The 22,904-nt window shown below is 47.3% G+C and overlaps 1 protein-coding gene across 4 annotated transcripts in view; it reads left to right on the plus strand.

The window, feature by feature from the left end:
* Positions 1-1,931: 1,931 nt before the first annotated feature.
* Prkcb (protein kinase C, beta) overlaps positions 1,932-22,904 on the plus strand; it is a 331,347-nt gene continuing 310,374 nt past the window's right edge. For 2 of the 4 annotated variants that reach the window (NM_001172305.1, NM_012713.4), the window contains exon 1: positions 2,441-2,743. In NM_001172305.1, the coding sequence (NP_001165776.1) occupies positions 2,571-2,743 (173 nt within the window). In that variant the 5' untranslated portion in view covers positions 2,441-2,570. Of the gene's footprint in view, positions 2,744-3,729; positions 3,762-22,904 lie in introns of all 4 variants that reach the window. The other 2 variants (XM_039101234.2, XM_039101232.2) reach the window with 2 other exon arrangements.

Genomic DNA, 22,904 nt, shown 5'->3' on the forward strand with positions numbered 1-22,904 from the left:
GGACAGATGTTCACACCACTTGGTAGAGATTTGCTAATTGATAGATTATCATTCCTCAGTCTCATCTATTGGTTTATAAGCGCCATGAAGGCAGAGCCCTTTATCTGGCTTATTTTAGCGTCTGGAATAGCATGTGCAAGTGTGCGATGAATTCTTGTTGAGTGAACGAGCAAACAAATGGATGAACTCAGAAATGCAATCTCTATTGAACAATGTCTTCCCCCCACCCCTGCGGAGAACTTATAAATTGGGTATTTAGGTAAAATGCTATAGTGTGAACAATAAAAAGAAAGGAAGAGTACTGGGCTGACAAAACAAAACAAAACAAAAAACGGTATTCAAAGGCCACAGTTTGACCTTTAACCTATAGAGATCTGGGTCCAATGGGAACCTGATTCCCCAACCTCCCTTCACACCACTCTTCCAGGAATGGAATGGCTTTTAGGACAGCAGCCCTTGCAGCTCCAGGCCTAGACACCATGAGGTAGTTTGTTGTTACAGACCAAAGTCATTCAGAGCACTTGGTTCAAAAGACAGGATGTGGGCTGTGAGCCTCCAGTGCATCTTTCAAAGGAAATCTCCTTCAGCAGCAATGTCTCCTGGGATGTTTTCCCAAGTCTCCCTGGGAGGTGCTGGGGCCTCTCAAAAGACTAAGAATAGCCAGGGACATCCAGTTTCCCAAACATGCCAACCTTAAAAGTGAACGCTATTTTTCCTTGCTACCTTTGCATTACTATGAAGGAGAAGGGCAGCACTGTATTATTATAGGTAGGGCTCACCATGCAGTTGTTAGATACCTGACTGTGACTTCCCACTTGGTAGCCCCCGATCGTAATTGTCAGTGTGGTATCCAAGCTCTCCCACCACAGAGGTTCACCCCTTTGTCACCAGTGTGCTTTGTAGTCAGGGCAGCCACCATTCCACAACCCTGAGACTGTGTACCCCTTAGTCACTCCCATCTAACTACTCTCATTCACAGAGCATATCCGGTCGTATGGGTTGTTGTTGTGACTGAATGAGGTAGTGCACACGCCTCACTGACACCCAGCACTAATGTTTTATGTTTATTTTTAATTTTTTCCCATTTGCAGGTCATGGTACAGGTAACCTTCATTCACTCTGTTACTTACTCACGCAGCACTCACTGGGCTTGTAGGAGGTGTCAGATGCTGAACTCGACACCAGGAGACATGAAGGTGTCATTGACAATGCCAGGGACATGTGGAAGAGTGCAGTCAGATGCTATCTTCCATCCCCAGGGTGTACAGCATCACAGCAGAAGGAAATTTAGGTGCAGTGCCTTATATAACAGCCAATGTCGTATCATTGGTTATCTTCCCATCCTTCAGGTTGCATCAAGGGGAGTGTGGCGTTGGATATTAATGTTCCCTGAACATTTGAAATCTCTCCCAACAAATACAAGAAGGCCCTCGGTGTGAGGAAAGCATCTGGGGAGATCTTAACCACATAAACCTAGGTACTTACAACCACATAGACATTTGTTTTAAAAGACTGCACAAGTATGACCAGAAGGGAGCAAAGTGAATGAAATTTTGGGAAACAGTCAATGAATTTGTCTCCCTTTATCTTTAGCCCAGTCACATTTTGCCATTGGGGAAACTTGAGTCATTTTGTGGAGAGAGTTCTCTTCTAAGGGTTCGTTGGAGCAAGCAGAGACAAGTCTTTGAGGTGGATATGTATATATAATATACAATATGTATATTATATATTATATATGCGTGCTCCTCCCCTACCTCCGCAGACTCTCTCTCTCTCTCTCTCTCTCTCTCTCTCTCTCTCTCTCTCTCTCTCTCTCTCTCTGTGTGTGTGTGTGTGTCCACAGGCCTTTCCGGATGAGTGACAATTTTGAAAGCCCATCCCTCCAGGAGACGCATGCAGAATGACCAATGGGATGATGGATGGAGGGTGCTGGGTAGCAGTCTCTGCAGAGGCCAGGGTGAAACTGGCTGCATCTAGCCTGTTCAACCCTCATCTCCTTGAACCCTTCGGGTACTTAGGCGTTCAATCCTTTCTTGGGCACCCGAGGTGCTCATCTTAACGCACCCCAGGGCCTAGGACAGGGTGCCAGGGGCGCGGCTCAGATCTGTCCAGCGCAGTCTGCGGTCCTCGCGCCGCAGCGCTGCGGCTAAGAACACTTGGCTGGGGGGCCTGCGGGTTGCGGTGTGTGTGTATATGTGTGTGTGTCTGAGTCTGTGTGTGCGTTTGCTGGTGGTGCCGATATGTAAAGCAGCTGGCGGCTCTGGGCGGGGCCTGGGTTCCATGCAAATGAAGGAGGAGGGGCTACCCTGGGGCTCCGCCTCCCTCCCCCGCAGCTGGGGCCAGCGGTGCCAAGCACAGCTGGACCAGCGGCAGCAGCTGGGCGAGTGACAGCCCAGCAACGCGCGCGCGGCCGCCGCCAGAGCCGGCGCGAAGGGGCAGCGCGGCCCTGCGGTCCCCGGGCGGCAGCAGCGGCCGCCTAGTCCCGCGCCTCTCCGGGCTTACAGCCCCGCGGTCCCGCCGCCCCGGGGCCGCCACCTCTCGGGGCTCCCCCCAGTCCCCGCGCGCGCAAGATGGCTGACCCGGCTGCGGGGCCGCCGCCGAGCGAGGGCGAGGAGAGCACGGTGCGCTTCGCCCGCAAAGGCGCCCTCCGGCAGAAGAACGTGCACGAGGTGAAGAACCACAAATTCACCGCCCGCTTCTTCAAGCAGCCCACCTTCTGCAGCCACTGCACCGACTTCATTTGGTGAGAGTGCGCCGCGCGGGCCACCTGCCTGCGGCCCCAGGGGACAGCGACACGCATGGGGACCCCTGTTTCTGCCCCCCGGGGGAGGAGCCGCGTGATTATCCCCATCCCGCTGGACCTTTTTGCCCTGCGCTCCCAAATGGCCAATCCCTCAGGTGCTGGGTCCTCCGGTCCCAGACAGCTGGTCGCCAGGCGCCTCCTGCCCTCTTGCACTCTGTCGCCCGAGCGCCTAGGGACAGCGCTGCAGGCGCCTTTTCGACACCTGGCTCAGGGCGCAGTGTGGCTGTCCCTCCTCGGCAGGGCAGCTCAGCGGGTGTCTTTCTCGCCTGGGGTTCCCGATCTTTCTGCCTTCTTCCGGGCTCGAGACACTCTCACCCTCACCCCTCCTTTCCGGGGCAGCTCCCTGGGGTGTCCTCCACTTCCCCGGGGCGTGGAGCATCCTTCCCTCTGCGTCCCTAGAGCAGCGCCCTGGGTTATCTCTTACTGCGCCTCCAGAGTCCTGAGCCCCCCTTTTATTCCTCATTCCTCACCCTCACGTCGCTGCCGGGCACCTTTCTTCCTCCTTTCCCTCCAGGAATGGGGCGACCTTCCCCCCCCCCCCTAGTCCCTCAGGGGACATCACCTCTCATCCTCCCTCTAGACAGGTCCTTTTCTCTTTCCTTGAGGGTACTCCCGGCATCTCCTTGGGCAGATATCCAGCCCGCCTTCCGCCCCCACCCGGACGGAAATGCACCCTCGCATCCCGCCACCTGGTGGTCGTGGTCTCCTCTGTACTGCAGGGGAGTTGTGGGGTGGGGGTTACTGTCAAGCTCCCGTAGTGTACCTCCCACCCAATCCCATTCAAGGTGGAAGGCACCTTGGAGACCGCGCTGAAGCTAGGAGGTTGCCCCCGGGGTAGAGGGACAGTGGGAAGGGAGGAAGTGACTGTGTGACATTAGCTGGTAACTGGACCCCTCCGACTGATAATCCTCCTTGTGCTTTTACAGGGGCTTCGGGAAACAGGGATTCCAGTGTCAAGGTAGGCTCTGTGGCTCTGTGGATGTCACTTGTGGGAAGAGAGAGTGAAACAGACTTCACAGACGTGGCTGAGTTAGGCAGAGTGAAGTAATCCTGCCTGTCAGAGTGACCTCCCAGGCTAGGAATCCTTCACCACCAAAGGGTCCTTTTAAGGGGTTTGTGTTTGGGCCAATGATGCACCATCCAGGAAAGGCCAGTGAGCTGGAAGGCCCTAAAAGTCAAAAAGTGCATCCATCCATCCATCTCGCTGCCGTCTGAGCATTCTCTTGGGATCACCAGCTCTGCTTAAGAAATGAAATGTCTTCAAGGACTCTTGTGTGGAGGGAGCCTCTTTCTTCCTGACTCCAGTCCTTTCTTGCTCATCGTTCTTCCTTACTTCAGGAGGAGGTTCTACCTCTTCCCCTGCTTTGCAGAGATCCCAGCAGGTGGTTGTCTCCTCTGCAGATGGTGCACCCCCCCTGGAAAAGCAACTGCGGTTTCCCCTGGGCCTCCTCCCTCTTTGAAAGGGATGGTTCCAGATGGGGTGCCTCGGGGATCCTGCCTCAGGTTGCCCTTTTTTAACATCTGAGGAGGTGCAGGAAGGGCTCCAAGAGACTGCTTACCTGGGTTCTTGGTTCTGGCTCTAAAGCTATGATTTGAACCATGGGTGCCTAATCAAATATCAGAGACTCGGTGGCCTCTCTTATCTCTAGGGTTCATGCCTACAAGATGGGCTGTGGGCTGAGGAATGTAGCTCTGGAGAGTACTTGCTTTGTGCCAGAGAGGTTCTGACACAAAATGGGAGAGGGGGAAAGATAGGTTTTAAATTGACTCTCTAAAGAGGTAGCCTTGTTTAACCCTTAGAATGCCATAAAATAGTTTGTAAATTTCACACACACACACACACACACACACACACACACACACACACACACACACACACACACCACAGCTTCAACTTGTTGAATACGGACCCTACTTTCCTGCTGGAGCAATCATTTGGAACTGAGGGCATCCGTTTACCAGGGCATACATTTGTGGCTTTGCCACTATTCAACACTGGCCTTCTACTTCTGATCCCTTTTGCCCCTTAAATTTACTGGTTTGTACCTCCTTCCCCCTTTAGACCAGATGTGGTTGGGTTTAGTTAGAAGTGGTTCTGTATTCTTCTCCTCCCCAACTTTCCTTCCCCTTCATCTCCCCCTCCCCCTCCTACCTTTTTCTTCCCCTTCCTCTCTCCCCCTTCCCTGTTCTCTCTCAGATTCACTTTGTGCCCAGACTGACCTTGACCTGCATATTTTTCAGTCTTCTTGTATTAGTCTCCCAGATGCTGGTAATACAGGTATCCCCAGGGTCCAAATGACTTCTCCACCCTATGAACTGGCCTTAAATCTGGAGAAGAAAGCATATGGGTGTGGAAAAGCCTGGTGTGACTTAGTACCCATGGGTAACTTTACCTTGCACCATTATTCTGCCGACAAACTTAAAAAGAGCCCAGCAACCAGAGGTGGCTTTGGGATGTGCACAAAATGCTGACCTCTAGCGTATGTGCCTGGCTACCCTAGGCTGAAGGCTCTTACTGAGTTCTGGAGTGAGACAGGACAAGTTTCAGTCTCCTCTGCAAAGACCTGGAGCTTCTGTTTTATGTAGCACATGGAAGGACTGCCACGTCCCTGCCAGTGGCACAGCCTGGATGGTTTTTCTAGAACTTGATCTCACTCTCTCAAACAAGCCACTGATGGTGGCACGCTGGGACTGTGGAATCTCTAGGTGCTTGCCTTTCACTTGCGTGAATTGGTTTCTGTTTTTGTCTCTTGCCGAGGTCAGGGGTGATTTTTTAAACACTGCTTCTGTGGCTCTCCTGTGCCACCTGCTCTGCTGTTATTGATGGCTGGGAAAGTCAGCTTTGGAATGTGCGGGGGACGGCACATATGGAGCAGGAGATCCTTTTATTCAAAGCCTAGGTTTTTTTTTTTTTTTTTTTTTTTTTTGGGCACAATGAGAAAAAAAAATCAGAATGAAAACTTTCAAGAAGTATGATCAACTTTAGGGGCAACACTTCCAGAAGCTGGGCAGAGCATTGGCCTAGTGTGCTGGACTCCCTGGGTTCCAGGGGACAAAAGGAAGTGTGGGGAGATAGGTATTTGAAAAATCATTTCTCCACCCCTTAGCTCTCTGAACATCTGGCCCTCTGTTACTGCATTGACGGCCTACTCCATCTGACTTGGAGCGGGTAGGAGGAAGAGGGGGTGGGGCAGATTGATGGGTCCTGAACTGAGCTGCTTAGAATGGGGTACATCCCAGAAGGGGACAGGGTTTACCACTGGTACACAGTGTTGCTTGGGACTAATTCTGGAACCACAGACAAGCTTTTTTTTTATATGATTATAAAAGATACCTGCTATTTTTTTCCTTAAAGTGGATTTACTTAAAATAGGATCAACATTATAATAGAAAACAAACAGGTTTATTCTTTTACTTAAGTCAACAGTTCAGAGGTCTGGTCTTTCAGTTTCTTATGCTGCTGACCCAGGAAGCAATAGTTATCTCATAGCTCTAGAAGACACTGGATTCCCTAGGCATCAGGCCTCATTTTAGCCAGCAGGGACAAGAAGGGGATGAAATAAGTCAAAAGACACATCACTTTCAGTGACCCTCGGGGATGCTGCCTTGAGAAACTTTGTTACATATTCTGGATAGATTGGCTAGAACCCAATGCCATGTTCACGCCTTGTTGCAAGTGAACCTGCAGAACAGTAGTGTTTAGCTCAGGTAGCGCATTCCCAGCCAACAGCTGAGGGAGGGGTGTTTCCATCTCAAAGGTGGAGGAGGCAGAGGTTGGCTAACCTCTCAGGAGGGTGTGGGAGGATCCCAGGACCCAGAAACCCTTGCTACTGCTCCCCACCCTATGCTCCAGTAGCTGTCATGGAAATCAGGTACAGGACAGAACATCCGGGAACCATAGGGAACTACAGATTTTTATAGATTAGGGAAGCTTTCTTAGGAAATGACTTCTTGCTTTGTACAGCCAAAGGACACGACTCTCAGTTAGCTGCCACTGATTTACCCACCTCTCCTCCCTCTTTCTTCGATAATGCCTCTGCTGACAGAGGATCCCTCTTGTGAAATTGCATAAATTTTTGGATTAGAAATGGGACCCATTGTACCACAGGACAGACCTTTCTTTCTCCAAGGTACTCTTTTAATAAACCTAAAACCTGCACGCTGTGCTTTAATTGTAATCAACTCACTAATCACTGGGAGGAATTCAACTTTTATCCAAAGAAAGACTTTGCAGTTTGGCAGAGAGGAAACTTACTTTCTTTCTTTCTTTCTTTCTTTCTTTCTTTCTTTCTTTCTTTCTTTCTGTTTTTCTTTCTTTCTTTCTTAAAGGAAGTCATTTCAGTAGAAATAGAGAAGCATTAGGACGTCCAGATCTAGATTTTTAAAGCACGTGGTTAAAACCAGACAGAAGTGGACTCTGATCACTGATCTTCTATCTGCTCACCATGTGACCTTGGTGAGTCCATCCCCCACACTGTGGCCTTGCTCGCCGCCATCTTGGTGAAAGAGGACAGCAGTGTCTCCTTTGTAGAGCTATGGGGTGGAATGAGAGGTAGCTAAGGAGAAATATCCACAGTGAGCGTAAACAACTCAGAGCAAGGAGACCATCGATACTTGATCAGTGGTGGGAAAATGTATCAAAGCGGGGCAGAGCTGACTGGAACTCGTGAAATGACTGTGCCTGCTTCATGTGCTCAGATGGTTGTGTTTTGCTGAAGACTGGGTAATATCAGCCGGTATGTACTTCAGAGTCTCTCGACTCAGAGTGAATGGCTTCCCTCATGAGAAAGATCTGAACTTGCCTTGGACTCTCTGAAAAAGCCCCGTGCCAATGTTTTTCTGACTGTAAAGAACTAGACAATGATTCTAACAAGGAGCTGTTTTCCCTTCCCTGGGTGAATTCGAAAACATGTTTTTAGCTTCTTGCTTGAACTATTTAATAAAGAAAGAAAGCAAACTCTAAGTATCACCTGAACCTACAACTGTTGTCTTCCCTCAATAGATACTCTATAGAATACAAGTTTAATGTAAAATATTGTTAACATATACAGATTAGAACATGCAATGAAAAGAACAATCAACAGTTATGTCAATTGAGGTTAGGGGTGTGGCTCAGTGGAAGTACACACAAGGTTTTGGGTTCCATCTCCCATCTTGAAAAACAAAAGAATATAGGGAAATATTAATTAGAAGGTAATTTCATTTTGGCCATACCTTTCTCTGTGTACTTATATTGTTACACTGAGTAGTTTGGGCTGAATTTTCTCAGTAAACTGAGAGTCAGCAAGGCACACTGAAAGTGGTAACCATGGCCTGGGTTGCTCTTACCCTCCCCCTGAAACTTTGTTACTGACCAGTGGAACACCTTCCCAAGTAAATTCGGAAGATATGACCTTTGGAAATATGGTTGGTATGATACAAAGTTTCTTCAACACTAATAAGAAAATGCATTATTTCTAATACTAGTGACCATCCAGGCTCCACCAGAACCAGAGGAAACATGTAGATAGTGCATCAGAGTCAGTGTGGGAAACCATGAGAGGGTGACTGGTCAGAGGCAGCTGAACATTTGAAGTTAATTTATATAGGGCTGGAGAGGTGGCTTGGCGGCTCAGAGAGTGCACTGCCCCTGCAGAGGACCCAGATTCAGTTCCCATCACCTGCAACAGGTGACTTACAACCACCTGTAGTTACACCTCCAAGAGGACCCTCTGCTTCCGGTCTCTCTAGGCACCAGCATTCTTCACATGTATGTGCCCCGCCCCATACACGCAATTCAAGATAATAAATAATCCTAAAAAGAAAACGATTTCCATCCATGTTGATACTGGAGTCTTTCCTTTCTCTGCCTCTCCCTGTTTCTCTTTCCTTCCCCACCCGACATGTGCACACACATATAAAAATAGATTCGTATGTCGTAATTTTGAGATTATGCGTGGCGCTTCTTTCCAGCCTCGGAGAGTCAAATCACTGAGTAGCATTTCAAATTCATGTCTGTTTTTTTGATTCTGCAGATCAGTTTGCTCCTGGTAGGCAGCAGGGTCAGCTAGAAAGTTCTCCCTCTTAGGTCGAGGCTTTCCAATGCTGGGACCCTTGCCATTTTCCACATTTTTTTGTAATATAAAATTATCGACTTCATTCACCCAATCTCACTAGTTGAAGTTGTGTGATATCCCATAGAAAGAATGTTAGGCCTTTTTAATGGAGACTAAACATCCACAGTGTTTACGTATGACATTTGGAAGTGTGATGTCTGCTTGAAAAATCCAGTAGGAAATTTGTCTTTTAGCACACCTGTTTACCCGCTTTCCCACATATCCATTCATACATGCGTACATGCATGTATCCTTTCACTCATTGATCCATCCGTCCATCCATCCATCCACTCCACCCATCCATCCATGCATCCATGCATCCTTTAAAAACATATTCCGTGGGGCTGGGGATTTAGCTCAGTGGTAGAGCGCTTACCTAGGAAGCACAAGGCCCTGGGTTCGGTCCCCAGCTCCAAAAAAAAGAACCAAAAAAAAAAAAACATATTCCGTGACTGACTTCTATGCGTACGGAATGACTTTAGGTGACAGCCACTCCACATGCTACTGTGAAGATTCCTCATGCGGTAGTGTAGGAAGGGGAGGTATGACTTACCACAAGTGATTTCTTTTAAGCCAAGATTTAATTTTACCTGGATGGAAATCTACCAGAGAGTTTCATGATATGCTAACCTATGCAATGTTTCCAGGTAGAGTTGGGGGTCCTTCCATCTAAGAATCAAGAAGCCCAAATACTCACACTACATTCTGAGTTGTCAGAGACCCAGAGCATACATGCATTGCGATGTATGTAGAGATATGTAAGAGGCACTATCTCAGAGACATTTCTTGCGGAGAGCCCCCAGCTTTCTGTTTGTTTCTCTCAAGAGAGTCCTTGGACAAGGGACCTCAATATGAAGTCTCAGCGTGACAGCCAGAGAGCTCCAGATCCTCATAGTAACTCAGATAACGAGCCGACTTCCCTTTTGTCTAGGGGTTACAGTTTGAGGTGTCTGTTCTAAAGCAGAAAACTCAGACAATTTCGGGGGGTGGTAGAGCAAGTCGAAGCTGGTGGGTGGTAACGTAAATACAAAGAAGGGGTGGGCATCGTGGGGATTTGTCAGCCGAAATGCAGTTCAGGGACTTGAGGCTGCTTTCTCGGCCCTAAATGCTCTACGGTGTCAGTCCCCTCTCTGCCTTACAGTTCCTTTCTTTTGGAAGTGATGTTTTTGAAGTAGCTTCATGGTTAACAGCACTGAATCAAGCATACACTGAGGGAGATGCTATGTTGACTTTCTCTCCCCATCTTTCTGATTTCAGTTGAGAGAGTGTTTTGCGTTGGTGCTAACGTGTCTTTAATGACTACACAGACCTGCAACCCAGTAAATCTCCATCCGGTGTTCTCAGTGAGAGCGGGAGGGCATTTTCGTTTGCTCCTGCAGAGCACCTTGCTTCTTTGATGATTCATTTGTTTTCCACAGCTACCCACCATTGAGTCAGTCCTGTTCTACCCTTGCCTTTGGTTTTGTACTAGCTGCACCTTCTTATGACCAGGCAAGGGGCGCTTCAGTGATTTTCTTGGAAGTTCTCAGAAGTGCTGGAGGACACTCAGGGATCCAGACGTCCCAGCCTTCTGCCTCCTGAGTGGTGAGATTACAGGCACGTGCCACCAAGGATTCTGTCTCTCCATGACTCTGTTTCCTGGGGGCAGGTAAAACATGATACTAAGAAGAAAATACCCATCTGGCTGTCTGCCTAGTCCTTCCTCGATCCATCCCCCTCATATACCCATCTTTCCATTTATCCATTCATATAATAAGTATGCATTGAGTGCCTACCATGTATCAGGTGCCGTTCTAGGCGCTGGAAGCAGAGTAAGGAACAAATAGAGTATCCGCCTTCATGGAATTAGCATCGAAATAGAAGAACCAGAATGTAGAGAGCATAGAATGAACACATAGTACATGGTTCCGTTGCAGTAGGGGTTTTGAAGAGAAAGAAGACACAGTTCTTGCGAAGGAAGTATGTCACATGGCCGGTTAGTTCAGATATGTAATCAAAAGTACTCTACAAAGGGTGTAAAAACCCTTAGTGTGGCGTTGCTATTCCTTGGAGAGAGGTAGAGAAGATTGCAGAGATAAGGTGACATTTGAGAACAGTTTTACCATAAGAGTAGGAGTTCCTAGAGTGACAAGGGGGTGGGGACAGAAGAGAGTACATGTAGAGATATGGAGGAGAGAGAACAGGGTGCCTGCAGGGAACAGGAAGAAGGGTGTGTGAGGGAGGAGCTGGTGGGAGATGAAGGTCACATAGTCATGCCCTAATGTTTGGCTCTGATACAGGCAGTCTGGCCTGGAAGTGCTTCTTGTCATTGTCTTAAGGTGGAGTGTGTGTGTGTGTGTGTGTGTGTGTGTGTGTGTGTGTGTGTGTGTGGTGAAGTGGCCAAATGCTTTGGACCAACGTGAGATGCCTTTTGAAACAATCAGCTGTGACTCAGATCCTGAATTTCCAGGCTTTAGAGGTCAGCTGGGATGGAGGACACAGCTACTGAGGGGCGGTAGGGACATAGCAGCTGAGTGCACAGGGACCACTGCTATGTTTTAAATCCTAAAGAGACATTTGGAATTTCATGTCCACCATATTGTTGACTCTTCTATTTTGGGGGGTGGTTACTCGGTTATTTTTGTGGTTCTAACAATAGGAATGCCTCTCTTCATTGCGTCCTTTGGCGCAGAGGACCATAGAAATGATTCTTCCTCTGAAAGGAGTCCTCCCACTCTTCCTCGCTGTGCTGCTGCCAATCACCAGACAGCACAGACGTGGGGCAATGGTGACAGGTATGGGGGACGTAAAAGGCTTTGGTTTAGGGCTGGGAGCTGCTGTGCAAGCATGAGGGACCGAGTTTGAATGCTTGTAACCTTGATGTTGTACAGGGCAGAGACGAGGATCTCTGGGAATTGCTCAAAACCAGCCTAGCTCCAGGTTCAGTGAGAGACTGTCTCAGAGGAGTAAGGTGGAGACTGATATAGAACAGGGCACTGGGCATCCTCCTTTGCCTTCTACATGCATATGGACGAACACTCCTGCATGCATTATATGTACATGTACCCACACCCAAAGAGAGGGGGCTTTGGTTTAAACCTTGGTGTCTTACAATGGACCCTGACTTAGCCTCTTGGGGCTTCTGTTTCCTCATGGGTACAAGGAAGTGGGAACAGGATCTGGTTTCCAGGGCTCTTGTCAAGTGCTCCATGGGACAGAAAGCAGCTCATGCATGGTGGGTGTTGCTGTTCTCGGTTGGGTCCTATCCTTGTCCTCTTGGGTTACAGTCTTGTTGGGGCGGCGAGATGAATCCTCCCTATCAGAGGTGATTGGGGAATGGATATGCTGACCCTGTCCCAGTTGGCAGCTGACGATGGAGCTGAGAGAGCGCAGCTCAGCAGGGACGAGAGAGGTGATGTGCCGGGTGGTGTGCAGCCTGTCCGGGTTTCTGAGAAAGCCCTTCCTGCCTAGTGATGCTTTAATTAGGTGAATTGAGAGACCCGTGATTGCCCATCTGCCCACTTTTGAAAATGTGTTGATAGCATTTCAACATCAAACAGATTTCCAATTCTTTACATTTTCTTTCTTTCTCACTTTTCTTTTGGTGGTTTGCACCAGTCTCACGTAGTCTAGACCAGCCTCCAGCTCTTTAAGTTGCCTGGACTGTGTTTGAACACCCAGTCTTTTTGCCTCCACCTTCTAAGTACTGGGCTTTATCTCTCTTTCTCAGGGTGGGTTCTTTTACCTTTCAAAGGAACCTTTTTGGTCTCTTCGGTGCTGAAAATACTTGCAAAGAGCATGTGTGAGCTGGAAGTTGCAATCTGAAAGACTTTGTTTGGTTTATGACTTTTATGACTAGTTCTTTTTTTTCTTTTTTCTTTTTCTTTTCTTTTCTTTTTTTTTTTTTTTCTGAGCTGGGGACCGAACCCAGGGCCTTGCGTTTGCTAGCCAAGCGCTCTACCACTGAGCTAAATCCCCAACCCCCTTATGACTAGTTCTTATGTTGGAAATCATCCTGTCCTTTGTATTGGTGGGAACCACTCATTAGAATGTACGTATATACAGTCTCTCTCCCTTCCTCTCCCGTGTGTGTGTGTGTGTGTGTGTGTGTGTGTGTGTGTGTGTGTGTGTGTGTCTCACTGAATAGCCCAGGCTGGTCCTGAACAGCCCAGAATGGCCCTGAACTCACCATCATCATGCTCTTCATTGCCCAAATTTCCTGAAGCAAGTCTGATTTTTTTTTTTCTCCTCAGGGCTGTCTCCCCTGATTGTCTCCCATTCTCAGGAAGTGGCAGGATGGAATCCAGTATCTCTGTCTTGTGATTGTTTTTAAGTCACTCCCCCACCTTCATAGCTCAATGTTAAGCAAGAGGATCCCTTTCAATATGGCAACTGATGGCTGCCCTTTGAGGCACACACCAGGAGTAGAAAATGTGTCTCCTCTCCGCTGCTGACCTGTTACACCAGAGAGGTCACTGTCACATTGAAACTGCTGGCTTGGGTTTGAGGATCATGAGGATGGGGGTTGGTCCATGGGTCAGACTGTTGGCCTCTATTGACCAGGGCTACCTTACCTTTCCTACAAGGCCTTTGATTCTCCTTCTACAGCTGGAGAGGGGCAGCCAAGGCCTTGCTTCTTAAGCCTTTGCATGGCTAAAGCTTCGCTTTCCAGAATCTTCTCTTCTTCTGTGTGATTGCTTTCCAGTGCTCTCCCCCATCTGTCTTTCTCTCTTCAGGAGGAGACTCTTCTTTGTGACCCCCCCCCCCATGTTTCTCATTCACCACACCACAGGAGGTAGCTGCTGATTGGCCATTTTACCCAGGAAGTGCTTATTTTACTTCTTTTTTTTTTTTTTTTGGTTCTTTTTTTCGGAGCTGGGGACCGAACCCAGGGCCTTGCGCTTCCTAGGCAAGCGCTCTACCATTGAGCTAAATCCCCAACCCCTGCTTATTTTACTTCTTGAAGACGAGGTCTTGCAAGCCTAGTTTGGCCTCAGACTTGCAATCCTCCTGCCTCAGGCACATACCAAAGATGCTTGGTCAGTTTGGCCTCAGGCTTGCAATCCTCCTGCTTCAGGCACATACCAATGACACTTGGCCAAAAGACTCAGGCTTCTAAGACTCTGAGGCTGGTCCTGAGAAATGTTAGCTGGGGCTTTTCAGCTTTGCACACGGAAGTGACATCTTTCTAGGAGACAGGCACCTTCTGGCATCACCATTGAAGGCTGGTGCTGTTTGTCTCCTTAAGGGTGACATCTGCTTCTTGTTTCAATGTTGCCTATCTGCTGCAAACGATGATAAAGAAGCCAGGGCATTCTGACAATTTTCCCACCCAATAATTTAGTTCTGTTAATGCTCAGAGAACTGGCGTTCACAAACTATATTTAGAACTTAAAAATGTAAAACTCTCTATTAGTCAAGGTATTAGTGGGAATCTCTTAAAGCTACTGTAATAGATGAGCCTCAGAGTCTCTGAAGTTTAACAGAAAATTTGCATCTCATTTGCATCTGAGGCACCACCCCCACCCCCATGCAGGTGATCCTGACCAGGCAGTCTTCATGTGGGGCCCCAGAGTTCTCTCTCTTTGGACCAGTGGGTGGGGGAGAAAGCATGTGAGAAAACATTCATTTCGCAACCGTTCTGGTCTTGAGGGACACCTGTTACTTCTGCTCACATCTGTGGATCAGAACTCAGGCATAGGGCAACAAAGGCTGCAGGTAGGGAGGGCAGGAAAAGGGTAGGTAGAACCGTGTGACCAGCTCTGTCTCCGGGAGTAAAAGGAGACAGGCTTTGGTGAACACAATCGACCCTTCTTCAGCCTCCAAAGTCACAGTTTTCCATCTTCCCTTTGGGAGTATGCATCCTGTCTTCTCTTGCACTTGACCAAACTGTGATGTGAAACATTGTATCCCTTTACCTTGCCTGGTGCAACTCTATGGGAAAACCAAGTTCTGTCTGTTTTTCTCCCCATTAATTAATTAATTTATTCACTTTACATCTTCATCTGCCTGTTTTTAAAGAGTGAGATAAGGTAGCATTCTTACTGTTTTTAGCAGTTAGACCAATCTGGTTCTTGTTAGAATTTCCGGTTCTCTCCATAAACTGGTTCTTCAAAATAAGATTTATTTGAGCTTTAATTGTGTGGATATATGTATGTGCATACGAATGCAGGTGTCCATGGAGGACAGACAAGGATATCAGGTTACTTAAAGCTGGTCTTTAAAGGTGGTTAAAAGCTACCTGATGTAGTGCTGGACCTTCTGTAAGAGTGTCTACTTGCTCAAAATGACTGAGCCATCTTTCTAGTCCTTAAAGACTGAGATTTATGCTTGTAGGCATCCTGAACTCTATGGCTGACTCTGGGCTAGGCAAGAGTACTTTTATTTATCATTCTTCGTATGTAAGTTTTCCTCCCAGCCTCCCAAATCAATGATTCGCATAACAATTGCATAACAAAGACTGGTAGAGTAAAATAAAGTGTTTTTGCTGAACACTGTTTCCCTTAACTGGGGTCCTTAAGTTGGGCTGGGCTCAACTGGGCAGTTTGTGTGTTCTGGCTGGTCTTATCCACAGACATGAACCTCTGCTGGGATGTGTATTCTTCTTCATTATCTAGTGGGTCACTCCCAGCTTAGGCAAGAGGTGGTGGATGCATTCCTCACACGTGAGTTGAGGGTACACTCAGAGGTGGTGGAGGGGCTTCTTCTCTTAGCAGAAGCAAAGTATAAGCTCGCTCTAGAAATAAAGGAAAAACTAGAAGAGAGAAGAGATCTTGCTTTTGATGGGGGAAGCTGTGAACAATTTGGGACGTCTTTGGAATCTAGCACACCAATTTTAATGTGTCTCTAAAGCATGTTCCAGTTCAGTGTCGGTTTCCTGAAATGAACTTGAGCCTACAGCTGGCCACAGTGTAATGTGTACTTCTCAGACCTGGGAAGGATGGCCCTTCCAGGGAGCCGATGGAGCCCAGTGAGATGCTGGGTGTTAAGAGTACAGCTGAGGTTGGGGATTTAGCTCAGTGGTAGAGCGCTTGCCTAGGAAGCGCAAGGCCCTGGGTTCGGTCACCATCACCAGCTCCGGAAAAAAAAAAGAACCAAAAAAAAAAAAAAAGAGTACAGTCGAGGGCTTAGGACATTGAATACCTGAACCATTATAACTGAGTTCTATAATCAGTTAACCCCCAAGGACTTGGCTCTGAATCCAGAGTGTGAGAGTCAGAGCGAGGAGCTTCTGCTCCTGAGGAGACAGAGATGCAAGGGAATTCGCAATACCCTTGGCATGTGAGACTGTAGAAGCATAAAGGGGTACAGACATGGCCTTGTGCCACCCTGGTTAAGGGCATAGGTTCAGAGCTCTGCTTCTTCACTGATCATATGCAGGGCCTGGGGTGTTTTACTTACTTGCAGTCTTTTGTTTTTTTGTCTCTGAAATGAAGATTCTGCTTTCCTGGGGTGCCATTGGATTAGATAAGACAGGGGCACACATCTGACTGCTTGTTATATGTTGGTGCTGAAAAGACAGAGATGGTCTCAAAATGTCCCTGTGAAGATGTCCTAATGGGCACCAGTCTCAGCTCTCCTCCCACATCCCCTGGCTGGTATCAATGATGACGACTGCATGAGGGAGGTTTACCGGATGAATAACTCGACACCCATAAGGCACTGGGGAAGTAGGAAAGGGAGGTGGTGCAGTCGTCATAATAGGAGACAAAGTTGCTCCCATGACTGAAGCTGGGCTGTTTTGTTAGAACTAAGAAAGAGTGTGTGTGTCGGGCAGGGGCAACTTGGAAAGCAGCTGAGTGGTAGATTATTTGCTGAGAGGACACAAGATCCTGCATTTGATCTCCAGGAAAACAACATACATACACGTGCACACACATACACATGCACACTCATGTGCACTTCACACACACACACACATACACAGTTACAAGTATACTCACCCACATGCACACACACATGCACATTCATGCACAAGTGCTCGCACACTCACACATACGCATACACACATGCACATACACACGCACTCACAGAGACATAGAGAGATCTACAGTTTGTGGGGGCACACGTGTATAACCTCAGACCTTGAGAAGCTGAGATGAGATCCAAAGTTGGAGCCAGCTTTGGCTGTGTAGTGAGATTCTGCCTTAAAATGAACAAAAGCAAATGGACGAACAAACACATCCTCAAAGACTGTGTGTGGAGGACAGACACCAACCTCCTCAGGCATTTTCAACTTTGGTTTCTTTTTTTTTTTTTTTTGGTTCTTTTTTTCGGAGCTGGGGACCGAACCCAGGGCCTTGCGCTTCTTAGGCAAGCGCTCTACCGCTGAGCTAAATCCCTAACCCCTGGTTTCTTTTTTGAGACAGGGTCTCTTTATCCCGGGACTCACTGATTAGGCTGGCCCGGTGAGCCCTGGGTCCTTCCCAGTGCCTCCCTAGCCGTGGGGTTATGAGAACACACCACCACACCCATCTTTTCTTACATGACCTGGCTCAGAGGCTTGAGCTCAGGCTCCCACGCTCGCATAACAAGCACTTTACTAGCAGAGCTGTCTCCCCAGCCCCTCTTCTATGTTTGATTTTCACTGCTGTGGTTTATCACTCACTGGAGGGCCACGGAATCAATTGAGTAAGTCAGGTACACTATGAAAAATCAGAATAGAAAATTTCAGAATGTATCAGCCTCGGGAAGGGTAAGTATGGCTTCATGAATCTTTTATTTCATGTGTTCCTATGCAGGCTCGGGTGAACTGGGTCAGACGTAAATGGTGTTTCTACCGTGGGTAGACAGCATGGTTTGAAAGTCACTCTGAAGAGCAGCAAGAAGAAGCCTTGGAGGCTCATGACGTTGGCCCATGGACTGTGGAGGCTTAATTTATTTTTAGGGATATAAACACATTGTTTTGAGTTCTTCATAATTAGAATTTCCCTCTCACTCTAACACACTACCCCAAGATTATTTTGGTCATCTTCCTTGAGCATTAACATATCACAAAGTTATTTTTTTCCAAATGGAATGTTAAGTATAGTGTATCACATCTTTACAAATGGAATGAGTGGTTTGGGTAGAACTGCCTGGCCTGACCTGCTGCTGGGGCTAAGTGTCAGATTCTGTGACAAGAGGTGTCCAGAGACGGCAGAGAGAAGAAACTGCTTATTGGGAGGAGGGGGTAATGTGGGCTTGGAAAGAAGTGTTTTATAAGCAGAACCTTCACGGAGGGAGGGGAGGTGTGTAGGGGTGCACAGAGCAGTGGGGAGAGGTGGTGCCCGCAGTGTGCCAGCATCAAGGTGGGTCAGATCCCTGTGGTGGGATTCTGCAGAGGATTGCCTCCAGCTGGAGCTCGAATTTAGGGTGTGTTTATATTATCTGCTGTCCCTGGGTAGGTGGCAGCCCAAATGACAGCTGGCCTCATTCTCCTTCCCTTCTGGCTTTCTCTGATTTGGGGCCCAAGGGCCATAGGGGGCCAGAATGCTGCAGATGGGACAAAAAGTCAAGTCCAAGAAAAAAATTAAATCAGGGTTAGGGAAGGGTTGATGAAAAGAGAGTGGAGGGAGGAAGAGAGGAGGGAGAGAGGGAGAGAGAGAAGGAGGAAAAGAAGGAGCGAGGAAGGAGGGAGGGAGGAGGGAGGGAGGGGAGGAGGGAGGGGGAGAGGGAGGAAGGGACGGGGAGAGAGAGAGTGAGAGAGAGAGAGAGAGAGAGAGAGAGAGAGAGAGAGAGAGAGAGAGAGAGAGAGAGATTCTTCAGTCCCTAGAAGGGCTTCAATTTATTGGACAGATGAGTCAAAGGAATTTTCCATTTCCTGGACATCTTCAAGTAAGATTCCTAATGCTGCTGACTCAAGCTGACATTTACTGAGTGCTCACTATGTGCCTGGCACTGATCTAAGTACTTTACATATATTAACTCATTTAATCAGTACAACAGCCCCGTGCAGCAGCCGCTGCAACTGTTCTTGGAACATGCTGAGGAAAATGGAACCACAAAGACTTGAGAGGTTTTCCAAGCTTATATACAGTTACAATCCAAATGCAGAAAGAGTTTTAGGATTGTTTAAAAGGAACGTAGTGCTCTGGAACTGAGGAGGCAACAGTGGTGGTGATAATAATTATGGTCATGCTGCTGCTGGTGTTGATGACAATGTTGATGGGGAAGATGATGATGTTGATGGTGATGATGTTGATGGTGTTGATGGAGTATTGATGGTGATGATGGTGTTGATGACAGTGTTGATGGGGAAGATGATGGTGTTGATGGTGATGATGATGGTAGTGGTGATGATGGTGGTGTTGATGACATGTTGGCAATAATAATTATGGTGATGGTGATGATGATGGTGTTGTTCAATGGTATTGATGGTACTGCTGCTGCTGCTAATGATAGTGTTGATGACAGTATTGATGGTGATGATGGTGTTTACGGTGTGATGTTGATGGTGTTGATGATGGTGATGATGGTGTGATGGTGTGATATTGATGGTGTTGATGATGGTGTGATGGTGTGATATTGATGGTGTTGATGATGGTGATGATGGTGTTGATGGTGTGATGTTGATGGTGTTGATGATGGTGATGATAGTGATGATGGTGATGATGGTGATGATGGTGTTGATGGTGTTGATGGTAGTGATGGTGGTGGTGGTGGTGATGATGACAATGATGGCGAAGCTCCTAATGTTTAAATCCTTTCAATGAGCTGATCATTTCACAAATTTTATCCCTTTGACAGTTCACAGTAATATGATCCCCATTCACATGTGAGGGAACAGGCTCAGAGAAGAGAGGCATTTCTTACAGAACTGCAGAGCCCAGAATGAATTCAAGTCTTTTTGAATCAGAGTCTGAGTTGCCAGCCACCAAAGTGAAGGGCATAGGATGGCCCTGGAAGGACAAGAAAGGACAGCGCTGGCAGACTGCAGCAGCCATTGTGAGGCAAACAGGCAACATTTGACAGGAAGTGGAAAGTGTCTGGAGGAACAATATTTCCATTTCAGTTCCCCCCTCCTGAGGCAGCTTGAACTTCAGTAGTTTTTAGTCTTAGTTTATGTAAGGAATTTAGAAAGTTGCTTTCAAGTTTCTTGATGTTCTTATGACTACAGGTAGCTGGGATTTTCATGTCTAAGTTTTCTGCTAGGAGGGTATCTTGAGTGCTATGCAAGTTCTTAAGTCACTTGGAAAGAAAGGGATTGCACACAGTAGGTGCTTTAGTGGGACCTAATACTTCCCTGCAGAGCTGAGCTGAACTGGAAGCTTCACACATCTCACTGTAAGCCCATAGCACTATAGGAGGCAGGTTCATTAATAATTCTACAAGGCAGCCGGGGTTGAGAGGTGTTAAGTGGCCTGCCCAAGATCTCAAAGCTAGGAAGGACAGATGTTTATTTGACTTATGAGCAGGTTACATGTCAACAACCCCACTGTGAATTGTAAATACTTTGAAGTTGAAAGTCAATACCATTAACCCATGGAACAGCACAGCTTAGCAACCAGCACCCTGGATTGAGTGTTACCTCAGATCATATGAAGCTACAGATTCCGGACAAGGATCACAACTCAGAATTCAAAATGTGGTTTTAGCGAATACTCTATTGCCTTTGTACTAACATAAAGTAGATCAACACCCTCCATAAATGGAAACATTATAAACTGGGGCTGTCAGTGTGTGAACAGAGTGACCAACCAAGGCAGCTGTGTTCCTAGACACACAGGTTTGCCTACTCAGTTTTTGGCCAGGGTGTGGGAGGAGGCATAGGGTGTGGGATCTGATGTGGGGAGTGTGAGATCTTTCCCCTATACTACCCATAATTACAGGGGGCTGCTGGCACAGGGTGGACTATCTGGCATGTTCACCCATCTACACAATGCATGCTTCTGCCCTCAAGCAGGATGGTGGGCAGACCCTAAACCAGGAGTCTACGGTACACTCATGATAGCTAGGAGGGCAGGGGCACAGGACAGGGCACAGCTCACTTCTCAAGGCTTCAGGGAGGCTGACATGGGGCCTAAGTTGGCATCTGAGGTTTGATGAAGAGGAGTCAGGGGGAGGGAGAGAGGAGGAAGGGGAGAGAGGGAGAGGGAGAGGGAGAGGAAGGGAGGAGAAGTGTGGGCAGGGCAGGAGGAGTAGCAAGTGGGACAAGACACTAGAGGAAAGAAAGTGGTTGAAGATCCTGGGGAAAGCTGAAATGGAGAGATTTTGATGGGTAGGGAGGAAGCAAGGAGGTAATCCTGACAAAATGACTTCTAGGTTCAAAGATGAGCTCAGCTCTTCCCAAGGTTAGAGACTGTGATTTTTTTATTAATATTCATATTTGTATTATTACTACTGCTGCTACTATTACTGGGGTTTGTGTGCACACTCATATGCACACACACGCATGATAAGCATGTGGAAGTTGGAAGGGAACTTTCTGGAGATTGTTCTTTCCTTCTACCACGTGAGATCTAACTCAGGACATCAGGCTTGGCAGCAAGCACCTCTACCCACTGAGCCATATTGCTAGCCCAGACTGAGTTTTAAGTCAAGTGAGAGGGGCAACTAGAGAAATTGAGTAGGGATAGGCTTGAGGAAGGCAGAGGAGAGAGTGTAGGTGGAAGTGTGTTGGCAGGGAGAGAGGGGGTAGAGCCCAGGTGACTTTTGCCTGAGGAGCCCCTGCCCCCCTGAAGTAGGAAAAAACTGAATTTGAATGTGAATTCAAGCCTGTGGCCTTATGTAGATGTTCTGCCCTCAGTTTCTGTCTTCTCCTGTGTAATTGGCCAGGATAGGGTCAGTTAGAGAAGTTGTGATCAAAGGAGAAGGCAGCCACCCTGAGGTAGAGTGAGATTAGCCCTGAGGTAGGATTCCCTCTGCCTCAGGGCTCAGCTAGAGGAAGGACGCAAAATTTTGTACTTAGCATGTTAAGTTTGAGAGACCTGTGGTATACCCAGGTCATGTGTATCCAGAGGTGACTGGGAATACAGACAATCTGGGAGTTAAAATAAAAGCTACAGTTTCCCATGTTAGCAATGATGGACTGAAATGCTTGGAAACTGTGAGCACAAATAATTTGTTCTCTCGTGCTGTTCCTGTATGTGACCGCAGAGATGCAGGTATGAAAGTGTCTAATACCAAGAAACATTTAAAAGTATCTAGAACATACTCCAGGATGTGCTCAGGGCTTTAATGAAGTATGACATTAAACAACATGAGATTATAGAGTATTTAATTAAGAACAAGTCTTCTAGTTAGTAGGGGGAAATCTGAGTTTGGAGTTAGCATGTTTTAAAACTCTCTCCTGCTTCTCCTTTTACCCTGCTTATTCTACCCACCCCCCATATTTGTCTTTTTTGAGACAACGACTCACTATGTAGCTCAGAGTACTTGGAATTCACTATCCTCCTGCCCTTGAGTGTTGGCATTAGAGTCAGGGACCACTGAACTCCCGGTGGGAATTTAGTTGTCATTTTCATTACATTTTTCATGCTTGTGTTCTATTTACACAAGATGTTACTAGTTCTCTAATTCTAGTGGTTAAAAAATTTCATTTATGGGGCTGGAGAGATGGCTCAGCAGTTAAGAGAACTGACTGCTCTTCTAAAAGTCCCGTGTTCGATACCCAGCAACTAACATGATGGTTCACAAAGAGCTATAATGGCATCTGATGCCCTCTTCTGTCATGCTGACACACATGCAAATAGAATACTCATATAAATAAATAAATACTTTAAACATTTTTTATTTATTTAAGGATTCTTTGGCTGTTAATGATGAACACATTAACAAGCGTCAGGAAGTGAGTTGTTCCTTCCAGGGTCGATGTAATTAGGTACTTGACGAGCTTGTCAAAGATTCAGGATCTTCCCCAATTTCTTTCTTCACCGTGTCTCCTTTCTTGGACCTTCAAAAGCTTATACCCACCTACCTACCCACCCACCTACCTATACACACACACACACACACACACACACACACACACACAAGCACGCACGCCAACACTATTGTCAGAGGACGATGTACAAAGGAGAAAGAGGGAGCATGGGGTCAAGGATTTG

This window comes from Rattus norvegicus, chromosome 1 (genome assembly GCF_036323735.1).
Source record: "Rattus norvegicus strain BN/NHsdMcwi chromosome 1, GRCr8, whole genome shotgun sequence".
NCBI classification, from domain to species: domain Eukaryota; kingdom Metazoa; phylum Chordata; class Mammalia; order Rodentia; family Muridae; genus Rattus; species Rattus norvegicus.